Source organism: Capra hircus, chromosome 20 (assembly GCF_001704415.2).
Source record: "Capra hircus breed San Clemente chromosome 20, ASM170441v1, whole genome shotgun sequence".
Classification (NCBI taxonomy): domain Eukaryota; kingdom Metazoa; phylum Chordata; class Mammalia; order Artiodactyla; family Bovidae; genus Capra; species Capra hircus.
This window is the reverse complement of record NC_030827.1, coordinates 56,368,424-56,385,576: the sequence shown is the minus strand read 5'-3', so window position 1 is coordinate 56,385,576 and position 17,153 is coordinate 56,368,424. Positions and strand designations below refer to the sequence as shown.

The 17,153-nt window shown below is 43.9% G+C and overlaps 1 protein-coding gene across 1 annotated transcript in view; it reads right to left on the bottom strand.

The window, feature by feature from the left end:
* MYO10 (myosin X) overlaps positions 1 to 17,153 on the bottom strand; it is a 261,210-nt gene that overhangs the window by 32,778 nt on the left and 211,279 nt on the right. The window contains 4 exon segments of the mRNA XM_018065535.1: positions 344 to 577; positions 1,356 to 1,462; positions 8,684 to 8,798; positions 8,891 to 9,015. Of these exon segments, the coding sequence (XP_017921024.1) occupies positions 344 to 577; positions 1,356 to 1,462; positions 8,684 to 8,798; positions 8,891 to 9,015 (581 nt within the window).

The following is a 17,153-nucleotide window of genomic DNA, read 5'->3' as shown; positions in this document are numbered from 1 at the left end:
CTAAACTCACCGTTAATGGCTACAAGAATGGCATCTACCATTACTAGGAGCTAACAGTGAACTTTTTAACAAAAGCTTTGCTAAAGATGACTTAAAAGGCGTGAAGGATGAACGGGGTGTCTTCCTTGGGCAGTACAGACAGCTATTCTTTGCATGAATAAAAATATGCATGAAACTGGGTCTTCAGTGGTGCCAAGGAATTTTATCTGACCCACCAAAAGGTACTGTTTCCAACAGCAGGTTCAGCAGCATGCTCTGGGAATTACAGCCTCAAGGCTGGAACCAGAGCATAAAAACTCCAAAGGTGTCCTGTCTGTTTCATGCAAATAAGGAAAGTCCATACCTTTCCTCCTCCTCCCGTTTCCTCTTTTCTTCCTCTTCCCGTTTCCTCTTTTCCTCCTCTGCCCGTTTCTCCGCCAGCAGCTGTCTGTAAACTCTTCTGGCAATCTGACCTCGGAGTTGCTTCTGGAAAACCACAGCTGCTTTTTTCAGATGCATAAATCTCCTCCTCAGGAGGAAGGCCCTGTAGTTCTTCTGAATGATCACTACACAATCAAGGATCTTCTTGTATTGCTTTCTGAAAAACGAGAACGAAAACAGCACAACAGTATCGCTGAGGACGGAATGAGGCCACGAGCTCTTCACGGGAGTTTACGTTAATGTTACACGACAAGAGAGCAGGACCTTATTTGGGGCTGATCCACTCATTACTGGGACTCATTACCGGGAGCCAATGAGCAGGCCCTTGTGGGCAAAAACAGAAGGAAAACAAAAGAATAATAACAGAACTCTAGCAAGAAGCCTGCCATCATATTGGCTAAATAAACACATTGCTCCTAAGAACTGACTGCAAAGTCCAGGCAGGAAGTGAGGCTGTAAACAGAACCAAGGGATGTGATACTTTCTGCTGTTCTTGGGAGCAAAAGGAAAAAGGATTCACCACAGCAGGATGGTTTTTATGTTCGAGAAAATGTAATGTATGATGATGAGATGATGACCAGCGGACCAGCCCGGGAGAGGGGGCCGCTGTGGACCCAGGGGTCAACCCCAAAGTAAACAGGCAAGCTGCCTGTGGCTTCAGTATATGGCTCCGAGGAACTAGGGAAACTATTTAAATACCTCGCCCAGTGCCCCCTAGAGACACTACTGCTCTGAGACATCACGAGCCCCTGTTCCCACTTCCTGCCCAGGTCAAGCTAACTGGCATCACCAATTAGGAGTGCTGCCCTGGCCCTCTACTTAGCCTGGTCCTGATAAGAAACCGCCTGGGTCTATTTTAAATGAAAGCATATAATAGCCAGCACCACCGTGTGAAACATGCTAGACACCCCCCCTCCCCTCCGCACACTTCTTACCTCGCCAAGTAGCCCAAGACGTGGGCCCGGATCACCATGGCCGCCCGCGTCACCTCCTCTTCCCGCCGCTTCTCCAGTTTCTGCTCCAAGGACTCACGAAGGAAGACCTGCCCAGGAGGGAGTGACATGTCACAACCGCAGAAATGTGGCAGGTATAGGGAAGGCCTCTCTGAGTCAGAGATTGTTTTGGGGTAGGGGGGACGGTAAGGCTGTTTTTTCTCTCCGATTTTTCCTCCAAACACAAAAAACAATGCTGCCCAGCAGAGAGAATCTCAAATTCCCAGTGGGGAAAGGATTTTGTTAATATCCCATCTGTCAAAGACTAAGACTTTTGTAAAATGTAGTCAAAAATATATTACCAGAAAGAAAAAAAACTAAAGGATATTTAACATAGAAGTCCTACTTTTTCAGTTATTATTAGTTCAACAGGCGTAAAATGACTGCGAAATTGCCACTGAAGTTTATAAACACTTATGTCATCGTGGGCCAGAGGAAACAGTTCAGGGACCAGCACTAGTTTACACTAGTAAGTAACAAGAGGCATGAAAAGACTCCCTGATGAAAGAAAGAAACGGAGGGGAAAATAACCAAGACTTTTGTAAAACGTTATTTGTCATCATGTGGAAAGTCTCTCTTTACGCTGTCAAGTGATTACAATCAAGCTTCTTGGCCTCAAAAATAAAGCACATAAAAAATTGACATTTAAGAGTAATTCTGTAAACTGTTTGAAATGAGCACTGAATCATTGACGTTACAGCCCAAGACAATCAGAATCAGGACTAAACAGATGGGAGCTATCTGTTGGCCCATTTCTGGCTATGGGGACTTCAATACTAAGCTTGTCATTTACATAAAATAAGTGTGCTGGTAACTGGCATTTGTATCAGAATCCATAATATTTAAAAAAGTATGAAAATAAAAGACCCTCCCCTCAATCATTGCAGGGCGTCCCTGGTGGCTCAGACAGTGAAGAATCCACTGGCAATGCAGAAGACCCAGGTTCCATCCCTAAGCTGGTAAGATCTCCTGGAGAAGAGAATGGCTACCCACTCCAGTATTCTTGCCTGGAGAATTCCATGGACAAAGGAGCCTGGCAGGCTAAAGTCCACGGGGTCACATACAGTTGGATACGACGGGGCAACTAACACTTTCACTTTTCAATCACGGGAGCTTTTAATTTTGTAGTTTCCAATGTGATGCACATCTAAGAAGTTTTGAATTATTACCTAAAAACACTAATCCAAATACTGGTCGGGGGTTAAATGACACACTCCCTCATTCATGATTTCTTGACTTATGCTCCTGTGACTCATTCTGGCCTACGACGATGCATCATGTCCCCTGATGGCACATTCTTCCAGACTTTCTGCTCTGTTTCTTCCAAGACATTTGAGCAAAAAAGCAAATAAAGAATTCTACCACCATGTGACTCACGGAAACCTTACCTACTCCTGCTGTGGATTTCTGAGCGTTTGTAAAACTCTCCCACAATACCTCTCCCAAAACACCTTTTCATACAATGCTCTTCCTACAATTGCAAGTAATATGCTCCACTGATGCATAAAGAGACTGCAAGGTTAGTTTAAAAAAAAAAAAAAACAGTAAAAAGCAGAAGCTACAAGCATAAACTGTGTTTGTTTGATAATGATAAAAAGTTTCCAGAAATATGAATCTCTACCAAAACCATGGGTCAGCAGCAGTTTTCACCAAGACTGGACCTCAAAGAAATATTTAAACTTCTCTTTGAGATGACTCTTCTACATTAAGGAGCTTACTCAAATGCTTCTGCTTACTGTTTAAAAGAAAAAGTAATAAAGTCTTTTTTTTTTTTTTTAACATTCGCCATTTACTTTTTTTTCTTTTGGCGGAGCTGTGTGGCATGGGATTCCAGATTTTAGTTCCCTGACCAGGCATCAAACCTGAGCCCCTTACAGTGGACGTGAAGCTGTAACTGCTGGACCCCCATGGAATTACTAAAGTTAAATCTTGATGAAGAGTGATGATGGTGGTGGTGACATAATAAACAAAAGTGGTAATTCCAAAGAGCCATATATTTATCATACGAACAAACAGGAAGCTTTATGAAGGAAAAAGATGCTTGCTTCTTAGAAGGAAAACTATGACAAACCTAGACAGCGTATTAAAAAGCAAAGACATCATCTTGCTGACACAGGTCCATATAGTCAAAGCTCTGGTGCTTCCAGCAGTCAAGCAGGGATGTGAGAAAGAAAGAAAGTGAAAATCACTCAGTCGTGTCTGACTGTTTGCAACCCCATGAACTAACTACACAGTCCATGGAATTCTCCAGGCCAGAATACTGGAGTGGGTAGCCTATCCCATTTCCAGTGGATCTTCCTGATCCAGGAATCAAACTAGGGTCTCCTGCATTGCAGGTGGGTTCTTTACCAACTGAGCTATCAGGGAACCCCAGGAATGTGATGGTTGGACCATAAAGAAGCCTGATCACCATTGATGCTTTCAAATTGTGGTGCCAGAGAAGACTCCCAAGAGTCCCTTGGACTGCAAGGAGAGCAAAGCAGTCAATCCTAAAGGAAATCAATCCTGAATACTCATTGGAAGGACTGATTCTGAAGCTGAAGTTCTAATACTTCGGCCATCTAATGTGAAGAGCCAACTCATTGTAAAAGACCCTGATGCCGGGAAAGACTGAAGCCAGGAGGAGAAGAAGGCAGCAGAGGATGAGGCAGTAGCATCACTGACCGTGGACGTGAACTTGGGCAAACTCTGGGAGACAGTGAGGAACAGGGAGGTCTGGCCTGTGGCAGTCCATGGGGTTAAGAGACTCGGACGTGACTTAGTGACTGAACAATAACAATATGAAGGGGAAAGCGTTTCACACCGTATCAGAGGTCTAAAGACTCTCTTGATTGGATCAGAATCAGAGAAATACCTGTTTTAGTTTCATGCCCATCAAAGAGAGCTCTCTGCTCTGCCTATTAGATTTACATCCACATCGTTATCTAGATCCTCTTTCCATAATGGAAAATGGAGCAAAATGCTTCAGAGACCTGACTTGGCTTCATTAAGAACATCTACCCTGAATTTACGCAGTGACATGTGGGAATTGATGCCAGTTCTTCCAGCGCAGGGTGTCTTTTGCCACATCACCATGTTCCCAGGACACAGCCAAGATAAAGTTAGCAGGATCCAGCTGCTGTGAGTGGAGGTCCTTGTCGGGAATCATCAAACAGCTTAGGAAAGGTCAACACCCACTCAGGGGGCTGCTCAGCCAACCTTGACTCACTACCCAATATGAATATTTTCCTGTGGCTCTTTTAAAAAACAAATTCTTTCTTTAGATAGCTTAAGAGCCTATGGATTATTCTAATAAACATGTCTTTTTAGCACACCTCTTGCAGACTTTATTGCCACAGAAGAAGTAAGGTCTGGCAGCGTAGTCCAGGTGACCGGAAAAGTGCAACGTCCTGGAGTCACAGGGCAGAAGGAAAAGTCTAAGCCAGGAAAAAAAAGAGGGGAGCAGCTGTCCATCTCTGCCTCCCTAAACTCAGCTTCTCAGTGGGGACACACATCACATGTCCTGCTTGGGCTGCTCCAGGGGCTCAGCTAGCCTCCCGTCTTCTTTAGGGGTGCTTCCCCAGCAGATACGAATCCTTGCCTTCCAACAACTAGATGTGTTTTTAAGCCTGTGTATTCAGACCTGGTGCCATGTTGAATTTTCTGACTACAGCGCTGCCCACAGTTCCCTCTACCGTCTAAGTGTCGACAGAAACTTCTTATCCGATGTTCCTTAGTGGTTTACAGGTTTAAATGAAAAGACCTCTGGCAGTAGCACAGACAGAAACACTGCTAGCATATAATTAAGTCAGAAGTTGGTCAAGGTCAAAGCTCTTTAGCAGATACAATTCAAATGCTCTCCATGTTTACATTTACTTCCTAATATTTACATGAAATGATAAGCCTCCATTCTACTGCCAATGTGTCACCAGTTAAAATTTAACTCCTCTTTAAAGACTTCCTTTTCTTGAATAATTTTCTGATCGTTTCAATTCACAGTGAGCTCTCTCCTGGAGCTGTGTCCTCATTCCTTACAGAGATCACACTATAATTTATCAGTTGTATTGGCAAAAACCCTGATGCTGGGAAAGATTGAGGGCAGGGGACGACATGGTTGGATGGCATCATCAACTCAGTGGACAGGAGTTTGAGTAAACTCTGGGAGACAGTGAAGGACAGGGAAGCCTGGAGTGCTACAGTCTGTGGGGTCGCAAAGAGTCGGACATGACTGAGCAACTGAACAACAATAATAATGAATGACATCTCCCAGCAAATGAGTAAACCAGGGGCAATGCTTTAATGTCTCTATATCCCTGTGCAACACCCAGGTCTAAGCTGTGCTGGGTCCTGACTTCCATTTGTAAATGAAGTTGGATTGGGTTTTTGGTGCTCAGTGCTCAAAAAAGTGACTGCTACTGGCTTGGTAAGTCAATGATCTTTGATATTATTCCACCATACAAGGAAGTGAGATAGGAGGAGGGTATAATATAGAGAATGTAATATAGAGAATGTAAGATTCCAGGGAATCTTCCTGAACCAGGGATTGAACCCGGGTCTCCTGCATTGCAGGCAGATTCTTTCCAACTGATCTATGAGGGAAGCCATGACAGAGGAGGGGGCTTAATCCAATTTAGGGGTGAGTCTCGGTGCAGGGCAAGAAGAACACGTCAAAAAGGATTCCCAGAGAAAGGCAAATACCACGTGATGCCACTTACATGTGGAATCTACACTGTGTCCCAAATCAAAGCATCTACAAAACAGAAACAGACTCACAGACATAGAGAATATACTGGGGGCTGCCAAGGGGGCGCAGGGTGGGAGAGGGGTGGATTGGGAGCATGGGATTGACAGATGCAAACTATTATAGGATGGATCAACAACCAGGTCCTACCATATAGCACAGGGAACTATATTCAGTATCCTGTGATAAACCATGATGGAAAAGAATATGGAGAAGCAGGTATATACGTGTATAACTGAGTCACTTTGCTGTACAGCAGAATCAACACAACACTGTAAATCAACTATACTTCAATTCAAAAAAGAAAAAAAAAAAAGGATTCCCATCGGTTTGCATCCAAGAAGACTTGAAGGATAGAATGGCTAAAACAAGGAAAGGGGAGAGTTCCCAGTACAGAGACCTACAAACCTGCGAGGACACACACCCCAAGGGACCCCAAATGGCCCCAGTGGGTTATGCCCTTGCTTAATCCGACTACGGTGGGTGGAATCTGTGACTTTCTTTTAGGACGTGGCACAGGGGAAGGGGTATCACTCTTGCGAGTGTGTGACATTATATGTAAGACTCCACCAAGCTTCTCCTGCTGGCCCCGAAGAAGCGGGTGGGCCCAGGGTGAGAACACCAGTGGGTGATTTCCTGAGTGACTAAATGTATAACAATCTCGTGTCATTCCCTAACAGTGTGTGTGTGTGTGTTTTGATTTAAGCACTTGACACTGACTGAGCTCCTACTGTGTGCACCGTGTAGTACAGTGTTCGTGTACTACATGGGGTAAGAAACAGGGTGGGAAGCTGAGAGTAATTTCAGGGTAGCAGCCTGCAGGAAAACAGAGACCTAGGAAAGACTGAGGGCAGAAGGAGAAGGGGACGACAGACGAGGAGATGGTTGGATGGCATCACTGATTCAATGGCCATGAGTTTGAGCAAGTTCTGGGAGATAGTAAAGGACAGGGAAGCCTGGTGGGCTACAGCCCATGGGGTTGCAAAGAATCAAACACGACTGAGTGATTGAACAACAACAGCAGTCCTACAACCACAAAGAACTCAGTTCTAGAGCCACATGAGCTGGGAAGAGGACCACAAGCTCTAGAAGGGAATGCAGCCTTAGCTGACAGACTGAGACCCAGAGAGAGGACCAGCTACGCTATGCCTGGACCCCTGACCCACAGATACTAGGAGACCCTGACTTGTGCTGTGAAAGCTGCTAAGTTTATGGCTGATTGTTACACAGCAATAGATAACCAACACAATACCTCTGCATGCTATTTCTACCCTAATAGATGTGTACTAAGTCACCTCCAATTGATGCCTAAATACTTGTCATTAATTTCACATCAGTGTTACAGACTGAATGTCTAGCACCCCTTTGCCCCCAATTCATATGCTGCAGCCCTAACTGCCAGTGTGATGGTATTTGAAAGTCGGGCCTTTAGGAAGTAATTTCATTTAGGAGGGTGAGGTCCCATAATGGAAAGAAGGAAGACAGACCAGAAGTCACTCTCCACCGTTTGAGGACATAATAAGAAGGCAGCTGACTGTAAAGAAAGAAGGAGCCCTTTGCTAGAACCTGACCACGCAGGTACCCTGATCTCAGAATTCCAGCCTCCAGAACTGTGTGAAATAAGTGTGTGTGTTTAAGCCACGCTATGGTATTTTATCAGAGCAGCTCTAAGATGAAGATAGTCAAACTGCAAGATACCTGTCTCTCTTTCCCTCTTCTTCCTCTCTTTTTTTATACTAAGAAACTCCTAGGTTAAAAACATAATCTGAGCAGTGACTTTAAAATACTTCTCTGACCCTGCACTGCTGCTTGCAGGGTCAGAAGGTGAGGTTCGAGGAATACCTCCAACTCTGAGGACATCCATATACTCAAAGGCCAAGCCCCAGCTGCCTGCATTTCTGCCTCTCCCGTGTGATAAGACACTGGAGGTGGGGCGGGAGACAAAGCTGGAAGCCCAAATGGGGGTTTTGGCCATTTCTGATCCTGGGAGAAAAGGTTGCACTGCCAACTTTATGGCTAATTTTTGCAATCGAGGCCAGACCACTCACCACTTAGCTAAGGGGTAAAGGCTTCATACCTGCATGTGTAAAGAATGGATTTTACCTCGGCTTTCGGGACTGGACTTTGGGCAACCTACATGATTTCAGACGATTTCTGGTCTCCCGCACAACAGCTCCCATGGTGCACAGGGAACGTGCAGCGTTACGACAATGCAGTTAGAGGATCTGGTGCCTCACTTCTTAGATGCTGGAGGCTGCCTAGCTCTTTGCTGGCACTGGGCTGCTTATCAGCCAACATCTGTTGACCGATTGAATGAAAATATATTCAGGACCTGATGCTTCAGTGGGTCCCCAAGAACACAGTCTCCAAAGAGTCAAGGACTTCAAATACAAGGTTAATGGTGGAAGGACAAAGAGTGTTGGCCAGCGTGATACCACGATACCATCTTTCTAATGCTGACAAACAACTGATTAGCAGTCATCACAGGACACAGAACTTAACCATCTCTCCGGGGGCTGACGGGCCAGCCATTTGCCCTCTGAAATCTTACCTTCGTCTTCCCCAGTTGCCACTCACTGTTGGAGGCGTCGTAGAGCTGCAGCAGGGCCGTGCACTTGCCCCTGATGTCCTCAGGCAGCGCCACATTCCTCATTAGCACCTTATACCTGCAACGTGAGAATGTCCAGCATCACCGTGGGTTACAACCTTTTCCCCAATCACTTTGAAAAGAAAGAGGGTCTCTGCAGCTCCATCTTGCCTTTTGTAAAAGTCCTGGAAGGGTCTCCGGACGGCATAGCCAGCTTTCCGGATCCTGACCGTCTCCAGCATCCCGGAGTACCGCAGCTGGTTGACCACAACTGCCTGGTCAAACTGGTCGGGCATCTAAAATGTGCCAAGAGGTGAGAAGATAAGGTTATTAACAAGACCACCCACACCATAGCTGTACACACATACACTTTGGGCCTACACAAATACATAGAAGAGAAAATGAACTCAACCCATGTACCTATAGACTTGTCGTAATAGCCAGCACTATCAACCCTGCCCCATCCTTAGCCCACATACTCTTTGTTCCTGGATTTTTTTGGGAAACAAGTCCCAGATAGCACACCTTCTCATCTGTAAACATTTCAGTATCTTTTTTTTTTTTTTTTTAACTTTTTCTCTTTTTTTTGACCACACTGTGCAGCATGCAGGATCTTAGTTCCCCAAATGAAGATGAAACCTGTGCCCTTGCAGTGGAATCATGGAGTCCTAACAACTGGACCACCAGGGAAGGCCCCCCATCAGTATCATTTTTAAATAGAACTACAGCACTATTAGGAGTCTTCCCTGTAGCTCAGATGGGAAAGAATCTGCCTTCAGTACAGGAGACCAGGGTTCTATCCCTGGATCAGGAAGATCCCCAGGACAGAGGAGCCTGGCGGGCCACAGTCCAGGGCGTTGCAAACAGTCAGACACGACTAAGCAACTAACCCTTCAACCACTTTTCATCACAATACTATTATATTTAAAAGATATCAATAATTCCTTGATATTAATATCCAGGTTCAAATTTCTCATTATTTTACGAATAGCATAACCAGACCACCATTTTTAATTCTATGTTTTCCAAAGAAGCTAAAGTGTCATACATTTATCACTTTGTTTTTAATACTGCAATTTCCAGGCATTTTTTAGCTGAAGAATGCAGTGAAGTGACCCAGGGAGGACTGGGGGAATAGTTAGGGGCCAGAGGGGAAAAGGAGAGATTGTAAGTGGAGAAAAGAAACAAAAATTCTCAACTTCTAGTCAAACACGCTGTTTATCACGCTCCATACTATGATCACTAAATATATTAATCCCAGAACATACAAATGAAAGGCAGAGGAAATCAAACCAAGACTTAACATTCTGAGTCGTATTCTCAGATCTGCTCAGTTGCCAAACAAACTGGCACTGCTGAAAGGACAATGGTCTTTCAGGGAAAAGCCCCAAAGTAGGCCATTTCCCATTCACAGCTTTTTGAGCAGTGATTTGTTTTTTAATCCAGACACCCCATTTCCTTTAATTAACTTGCATTTTGTTATCTTACAGAACTGGGTATAAGATGGCTGAAAAATAGTGCCATAGGACCCAAAGATGTTGTTAAAAAGTGCAAAGACATAAAGTGGCTTAAATTTGTGAGCTGTAAAAACACAGCCAGTCATTAGCACAAAATCAGGCTGAAAGGCACATTATCCTGTTGGCTTTCCAAACTAGCAAAACATAAATCTGAAGAATGCTCTGCAAAATCTTTGCAGCGTTTGATGGAAAAGTTGCTGTCCCATGCAGCAGAATGACTTCTCTCGTATTTAATTTCTCCTAAAACACAGTAGTCAAACTGTCTCTGCTTGGCAGCATTCTACCCACATCTAGCCAATAAACTAGGGCAAATACCCAAAGAATTGTGGCTCATTGCTTTCTAGTCTTAATTACTTCAAATATTCTTAGACAAGAAAGAATAGAATAAAAGCATGAAAAAATTAGCCTTGGTTACTCCTCTACTTAATCTTTGGATTTAAAAAATGAAGAGGTGCAACAGTTCTCAAGGTACGTGGTTAAAAGTTCTTAAATTTATTTGGGGATATAATCTGAATCCACAATGACCACCAGAGAGCTAACATAAAACAAACACTGAATAAGACATCAGGCTTAGTTAACTGTTAAATTCATAGTCAGAGAAATCTACAAATTTCATGTTTAATCATTTGATGCTTCAAGACTTGTCCAATTTTTAAAAAATCTCTCTGAACTTTCACCATTCCTCACCCATACTGTTTTTCCCTTGCTCCTTTTCTTCCGATCTCTACTTAACAAAGTCCATACAATTCCTTAGTTTGGTACTAGTTATTAAAACTCTGAAAAATACTACTAAACGGACACCCCTATCCATAAAGTCCAGCCGCACTTACCATCTTCCAGTCCCTCCGAGGAACATTCCACATTCAGTTTCGCTCTCAGGCCAAAATTCATATGGAAAACAACTGCCACACTGACCTTTTCGCCACAGCTAAAGACACTGAACAATAATGAACACCATTCCTGTGCTTTAAAAAGTGCTCGGTCGCCATGACAACCCCTTCCATTCTCGGGCTAATTAGTGTGGTGTGGTTGTAGGGTTTCATAGAGCCCAGGGAGGGGAGGGCGGGAGGCAGCCACCAGGAGTGGCCACTCTTTCCAGGCTCCCATTGTGACTGTGCTTCTGCCCCTTCACGGAAATTTAACCAGGGGAAGGCGGATCTCTGGGCAGACTGTCACCCTGGGCAACCCACCGGGCCATCGCGAGGGGAGTAGACCTGTATCTCCATTGGTGTGTCTCTTCTGAGTTTTAACTTCCTTTTCTTTCTGGTTCAAAGATGACACAGCTAGGAGGGGTGGGGGACAAGTCACAACTCAAAGGCATGTGTCCTTCTGAAACTTCCCTCATGGCCTCCAGTCCACACTGGTAACTAGTTGTCCAGAACTGGAGGGTCCCTCTTCAAAGACTCCCTGCAGTGTCCTAACTGGGAAGTTTTGCTGGCCAACAGCTAAGGAAGATTTGGGAAATAACAGCCATGAACTAGGGTAATTAAAGTCCCGGGAGACCCATTTACCAAATATTAAATGAATAAACACCTACTACGCGTCAAGGTTTTGTGATTCATGCTTGGGGAGAAAACATTAAAAAATACCTGCTAGATTCTTTTGTGTCTTAAACCAACAGCCTCACCAGAGTAGAGCATTCATTATAACTGATGAACCCACAGGATACATCCTAATCACCCCGAGCCCACAGCTGACGTCAGGGTTCACTCTTGACTGTTTACATTCTGTGAGTTTTGATGAGTGTGTAATGATACGTGTCCATCATCAGAGCCTCACTCACAGTGGTTTTGCTGCCCAGAAATCCTGTGCTTCATCTAGTCACCTCTACCTCTCCCCAACCCCTGGCAACCACTCATATTTTTACTGTCTCCACATTATTTTTTTTGTTGTTGTTTTTAAAAGCAGTTTTAGGTTCACAGCAAAATTGAGAGTAAAGTACAGAGAATCTCTTATACCTTCTGCCCTTCACTTGCATAGCCTCACGGGCTGATTCTGTCTCCAATGACCCTGGAATTTAGGAGGGTGACAGACGTCAGTGCTTATATAGTAGACAGCCTAATATCAAACTTCATCTGTCCACTGACAGATGAATGGATAAAGAAGTTGTGGTACATATACACCATGGAATACTACTCAGCCATATAAAGGAAGGCACTTGACTCAGTTCTAATAAGGTGGATGCCTATTATACAGAGTGAAGTAAGTCAGAAAGAGAAAGACAAATAACATATATTAGTGCATAGATATGGAATCTAGAAAGATGGTACTGATGAGCCTATTGCAGGGCAGCAATGGAGACGCAGACATAGAGGAGATTTTTTGACACAGTGGGGGAAGGAGAGGGTGGGACAAGTTGAAAGAGTGGCATCAGAACATACACATTACCATAAGCAACATTAAACAGCGAGTGGGAATTTGCTGCATGACGCAGGGCGGTCAAATCTGGCACTCAGTGACAGCCCAGAAGGGTGGGAAGGGGTGGGAAGCAGCAGGGAGGTTCAAGAGGGAGGGGACATATACATATACCTATGGCTGATTCATGTTGATACATGGCAGAAACAGACACAATATTGTAAAGCAACTGTCCTCCAATTCAAAGTGAATTTAAAAGCACATTGAAAATCAAAATCGTGTTCCTTGGGAATGCAGAAGAAAGAAAAGTATCGAGATGGTACAGGTGGTACATGAATTTGAATTAAGATCCCACAAGTCAGAGTCTGGACTCTCACATCTACAACTCAGTGCTGGGGCGATGGGACATTCTACACAGAGAGCACAGCTCACACCGAAAAGGCGGAGAGGGAACCTGCGCTGACAGCGGACACGGCACTCAAGTCTGAAGCCACTGCTTCCAGGTTCAGGGGCTGCTGGCCGGGGTCAGGCCTGGGCTGTAGACGGACCTCCCTCCCCTCCCCCTTCCCTTGGTAGTGGCAAAACTGGAAACCAGACCAGAGGAATGGCCGGGTATACGCTGACATCATGCCCATCATGAAATGTTATGTGCCCATTAAAAAATAAGCACAAATTAAAAATGCCCCAGTAGGGACTTCCTGGAGATCCAGTGGTTAGGACTCTGTGCTTTCCCTGATGAGGCCGTGGGTTCAATCCCTGATCGGGAACTGTGATCCCACAAGCTGAGTGGAGTGGTAAAAATAAATTTTAAAAAAATTAACAAATTAAATAAGCAACAAATATTAGATACAAATAGTATATAAAATGATTAAATAACATATAAATGGGCTTCCCTGGTGGCTCAGCTGGTAAAGAATCCACCTGCAGTACAGGAGTTCTGGGTTCGATCCCTGGGTTGGGAAGATCCCCTGGAGAAGGGAAAGGCTACCCACTCCAGTATTCTGGCCTGGAGAATTCCATGGACTGTGTGGTCTATGGGGTTGCAAAGAGCAGGACACAACTGAGTGACTTTCACTTCACATAGAAATAAATACTAAATGTATTTTTAAATACCCCAGTTAACTCTCAAACCTTTTGTAAGGTGAGAAAAATGATGCAGAGAAGTATGTGTGAGAATCTCATTACTGTAAAACAAACAGTGGTCCCATCAAACATGACGCCTGTTCTACGTACGCACGTGTGTGTGAATATATACATCTAGATACACGATGTGCAGAAAAGGACAGGAGGAGACATGCCAGGCTGTTGTGGAGTGGGGGGCACTATTATGGGTGGTGGGAAGAAGAGACAGGTAAGAAAAAAGGGGGGAATCAGATGGCACTAAGAGAAAGAAATAATCACATACATACCACATAAGAAATTTCTGTTTGGCTGTATATCTTTGAAGACACATAAAAATTTTTTTTTTACAAAGTAAAAGAAAAAATCAGGTACAGAATGGATTCTAGAGGTCCTTCATGGAATAAGGTGGACATGGGGACAGAGAAGCAGGGGAGAAGCTGCTGGAAGGGTACTTTAAAGTAAAAGCAACCCAAATGTCCATCAACTGATGAGCAGATGAAAATGTGCTTCATATCCATGACAAGGAATATAATCAGCCATAAACATGAAGCGCTGTTACCTGCTACAACATGGATGAGCCTTGAGAACGCTACACTAAGTGAAGGAAGCCAGCCGTATAAAAGACCACATGTTCCATGATTCCATCCACGTGAAATGTCCAGGACAGGAAATCTACAGGGACAGGAAGTACAGTGGTGGCTGCTCGGGGCTGCAGAGACAGAGGGGCAGCAGCTGACAGGTAAGAGGGCTTCTTTTTAAGCAAATGAAAATGCTTTAAGTGTCGGGGGTGAGGGTTGCACAGATCTGTGAACATGTCAAAAACGACTGAGTGCTATGCTCTAAATGAGTCAACTGTATGCAATGAGATTTACAGCTTAATAAAGCCTAGAAAAAAGGTATTGTAAAAGCCAGACTGACATCGAGGCATTTAAAATGGACAAAAAGAGATGGATGCAAGAGAAAATTTGCATTCTGGAGACAGGACTAAATACATTTAGCTTCAGGTAATTTAATTCTACAAAACAAAACTAAACAAAAAATAGAACTTTTCCCCTTACAATCTGAAAAAATAAGATTTCATAATGCTTCAATAAAACAAGTGATGGATAACAGAGCATGCTAAGCCCTCCACAAAAATCAATTATGGGTAAAGGCAAGCTTTGGTAGCTAAATGTCTACATAAAGGGCAACAGAAGTTCTGGCAGACAGGGACACAGGACAGGGAGGGTGTTTTACAACAAAAAAAGAAAAATGCATCTGTGTGCTGATGAACACGATTACCCTGAATATTACCTAGCCTTCCATAATTCCAAAAATAAAGCGGAGACAGTAAGAAGTATGACAGCGGAGCTTGGAAATAGTCACCTGTCCATAGTAAGGGGCTGCTCAATCTGTGCTTATTTAACTAATGAATACAGAAGGAGTTAATTATCTGTGGACCCTTGAAGTTCTAATGCTTTTCAGTGTTTGAGACCTCACGGATCTGAGACGTCCTAGATTTGAAACCGAGGAGCCCTGAGAAGGGCCCAGGGAGAGGGGGTGGGAACGCAGCCTGCTACACAGAGGCGGGGGTGTGTGTGTGTCTGGGACCAGCCAGGACTGCAGACAGAAGGCATCCTCTCTCCTCTGATGGGAAAAGTCACACAGACACACAGACACACACACACACACACAGATTAAGCACTACACAGACACACACACACAGACACACACACACACACAGATTAACCACTACACAGACACACACACACACAGACACAAACACACTGATTAAGCACCACACTGACCAGAAACAAGGCGGGGGTGGTGGGGAAATCCAGTCCTCCTGCTAAGGTGAGACCCTCTCCACGCCTTACAGTCTCCTGAAGAGAAGACCCCTGAGGGCAGAGGACAAGCTGGACCAGGACGCCGGGCTGGCACAGAACCAACTCTTACGGCACTCTGCCGTCATCCATTGTCACGCAGTATCACTTAACATGGATCTATGAGACCAGTTTTTTAAAAAATTTGCCATGAGGGGAGAAAACTATTCTCTCTAGAAGAAACGCTATGCTTTATCTGACTATACACTCATAAATTGATGACTATCATAACTCACTGTGATTTACTTAAGTACACTGTGCCAAAGAGGAATTAGGCAAGATAAAATAAACTGGAAATAAACACAGTGATTAAAAGGGAACAAAGAGTAGAAAATGCATCGCATTCATCTTTTTGCCTTGGTTGACAGGAAGCTCAAACTTAAATTTACTTCTCAACAGTAACTTTTGTTAACCAGGTATTTTATTTTTCCTTAATTTTTGGCAAAACAGGCTTCACAGATGTTAATCAACAGATTATCAGCTTCTTTATGGAAGCTATGTTATTTTTATAGTCTAAAATAAGAACCATAAAAAGATAATCTTAAAAACATTAATAATTTTTAAAAAGAATTCTATTATTCTACCCTCAAAGAACTACTGATGAGTATACACATAGGATTTCAAATGGTTTCTTAGCAGCCTTGCAGGAATCAAGCCCTCTTATTCGATACGCGGGAGATTCCCACAGCCATCCTTCAACCCATACAGCACTTGAACGCAGAAATTTGATGGGGTGGGTGTGATGAGTAATATTATTCCATTTTGCAGATGAGGAAACTGGAAGTGAGTAAGGCTAAAAGACTTGTTCAAACCAATTTTAATATTTGCTTAAATCACACAAAGTTCAAAGTGATTTGCATTCCTAAAAACTAGTATGTGAATCAAACTTGATTCAAGCCATATTTTCCAACCGGTATGTTATAAATTTGGAGGCATACTTCCATAGGATACTATTCTCAAAGGAGTGAGCTGGAAACTTCTCTAGGGAAAAGAGTACAGTGAATTCTAGGCAGAAAATGCGTATTGTAGCATTTCCAGAAACTCTGGGTCTTCCAGGCACAGGGAGACAGTATCTAAAAATAGTAACACTGAGGAGGGGGCCTTAGAAACAACCTGTCAGGAACAGACACAATGTAAACGCGGGCGATCAAAGGTCACAATTCTAAGGCCATGACAATGTAAAGCAGAAACTGGTTCACTGCCCTGTGAGTTCAGTCAAATATCTATATACAGAAATAATGAGTGGACAGAGGAAACCTTTTGGAAAATCTAATAGCGAATTCTGAGCAAATCCATCTTTAGTAACTGCTAACACAGACAATGAAAGGCTGACATGTTTCATTGCATCTGAGCCCAGAGAAACGACAGAATTTAACTGTTCTTTGAGCCACTGGTGGCTGCCACTCCTCCCGCCTCTCCTCCTCCCTCCTTGGGTACCAGCTGCCATGGACAGGGGCCAGAGAAGAGCTGACCCACAACAGACACTCACTGAACCCCACCCCATGGCATGAGCCTGCCTGGGCAACACGTTTCATGCTGACTGCGTCTGCTTTCACAACAAATGCAACTTGATCATTC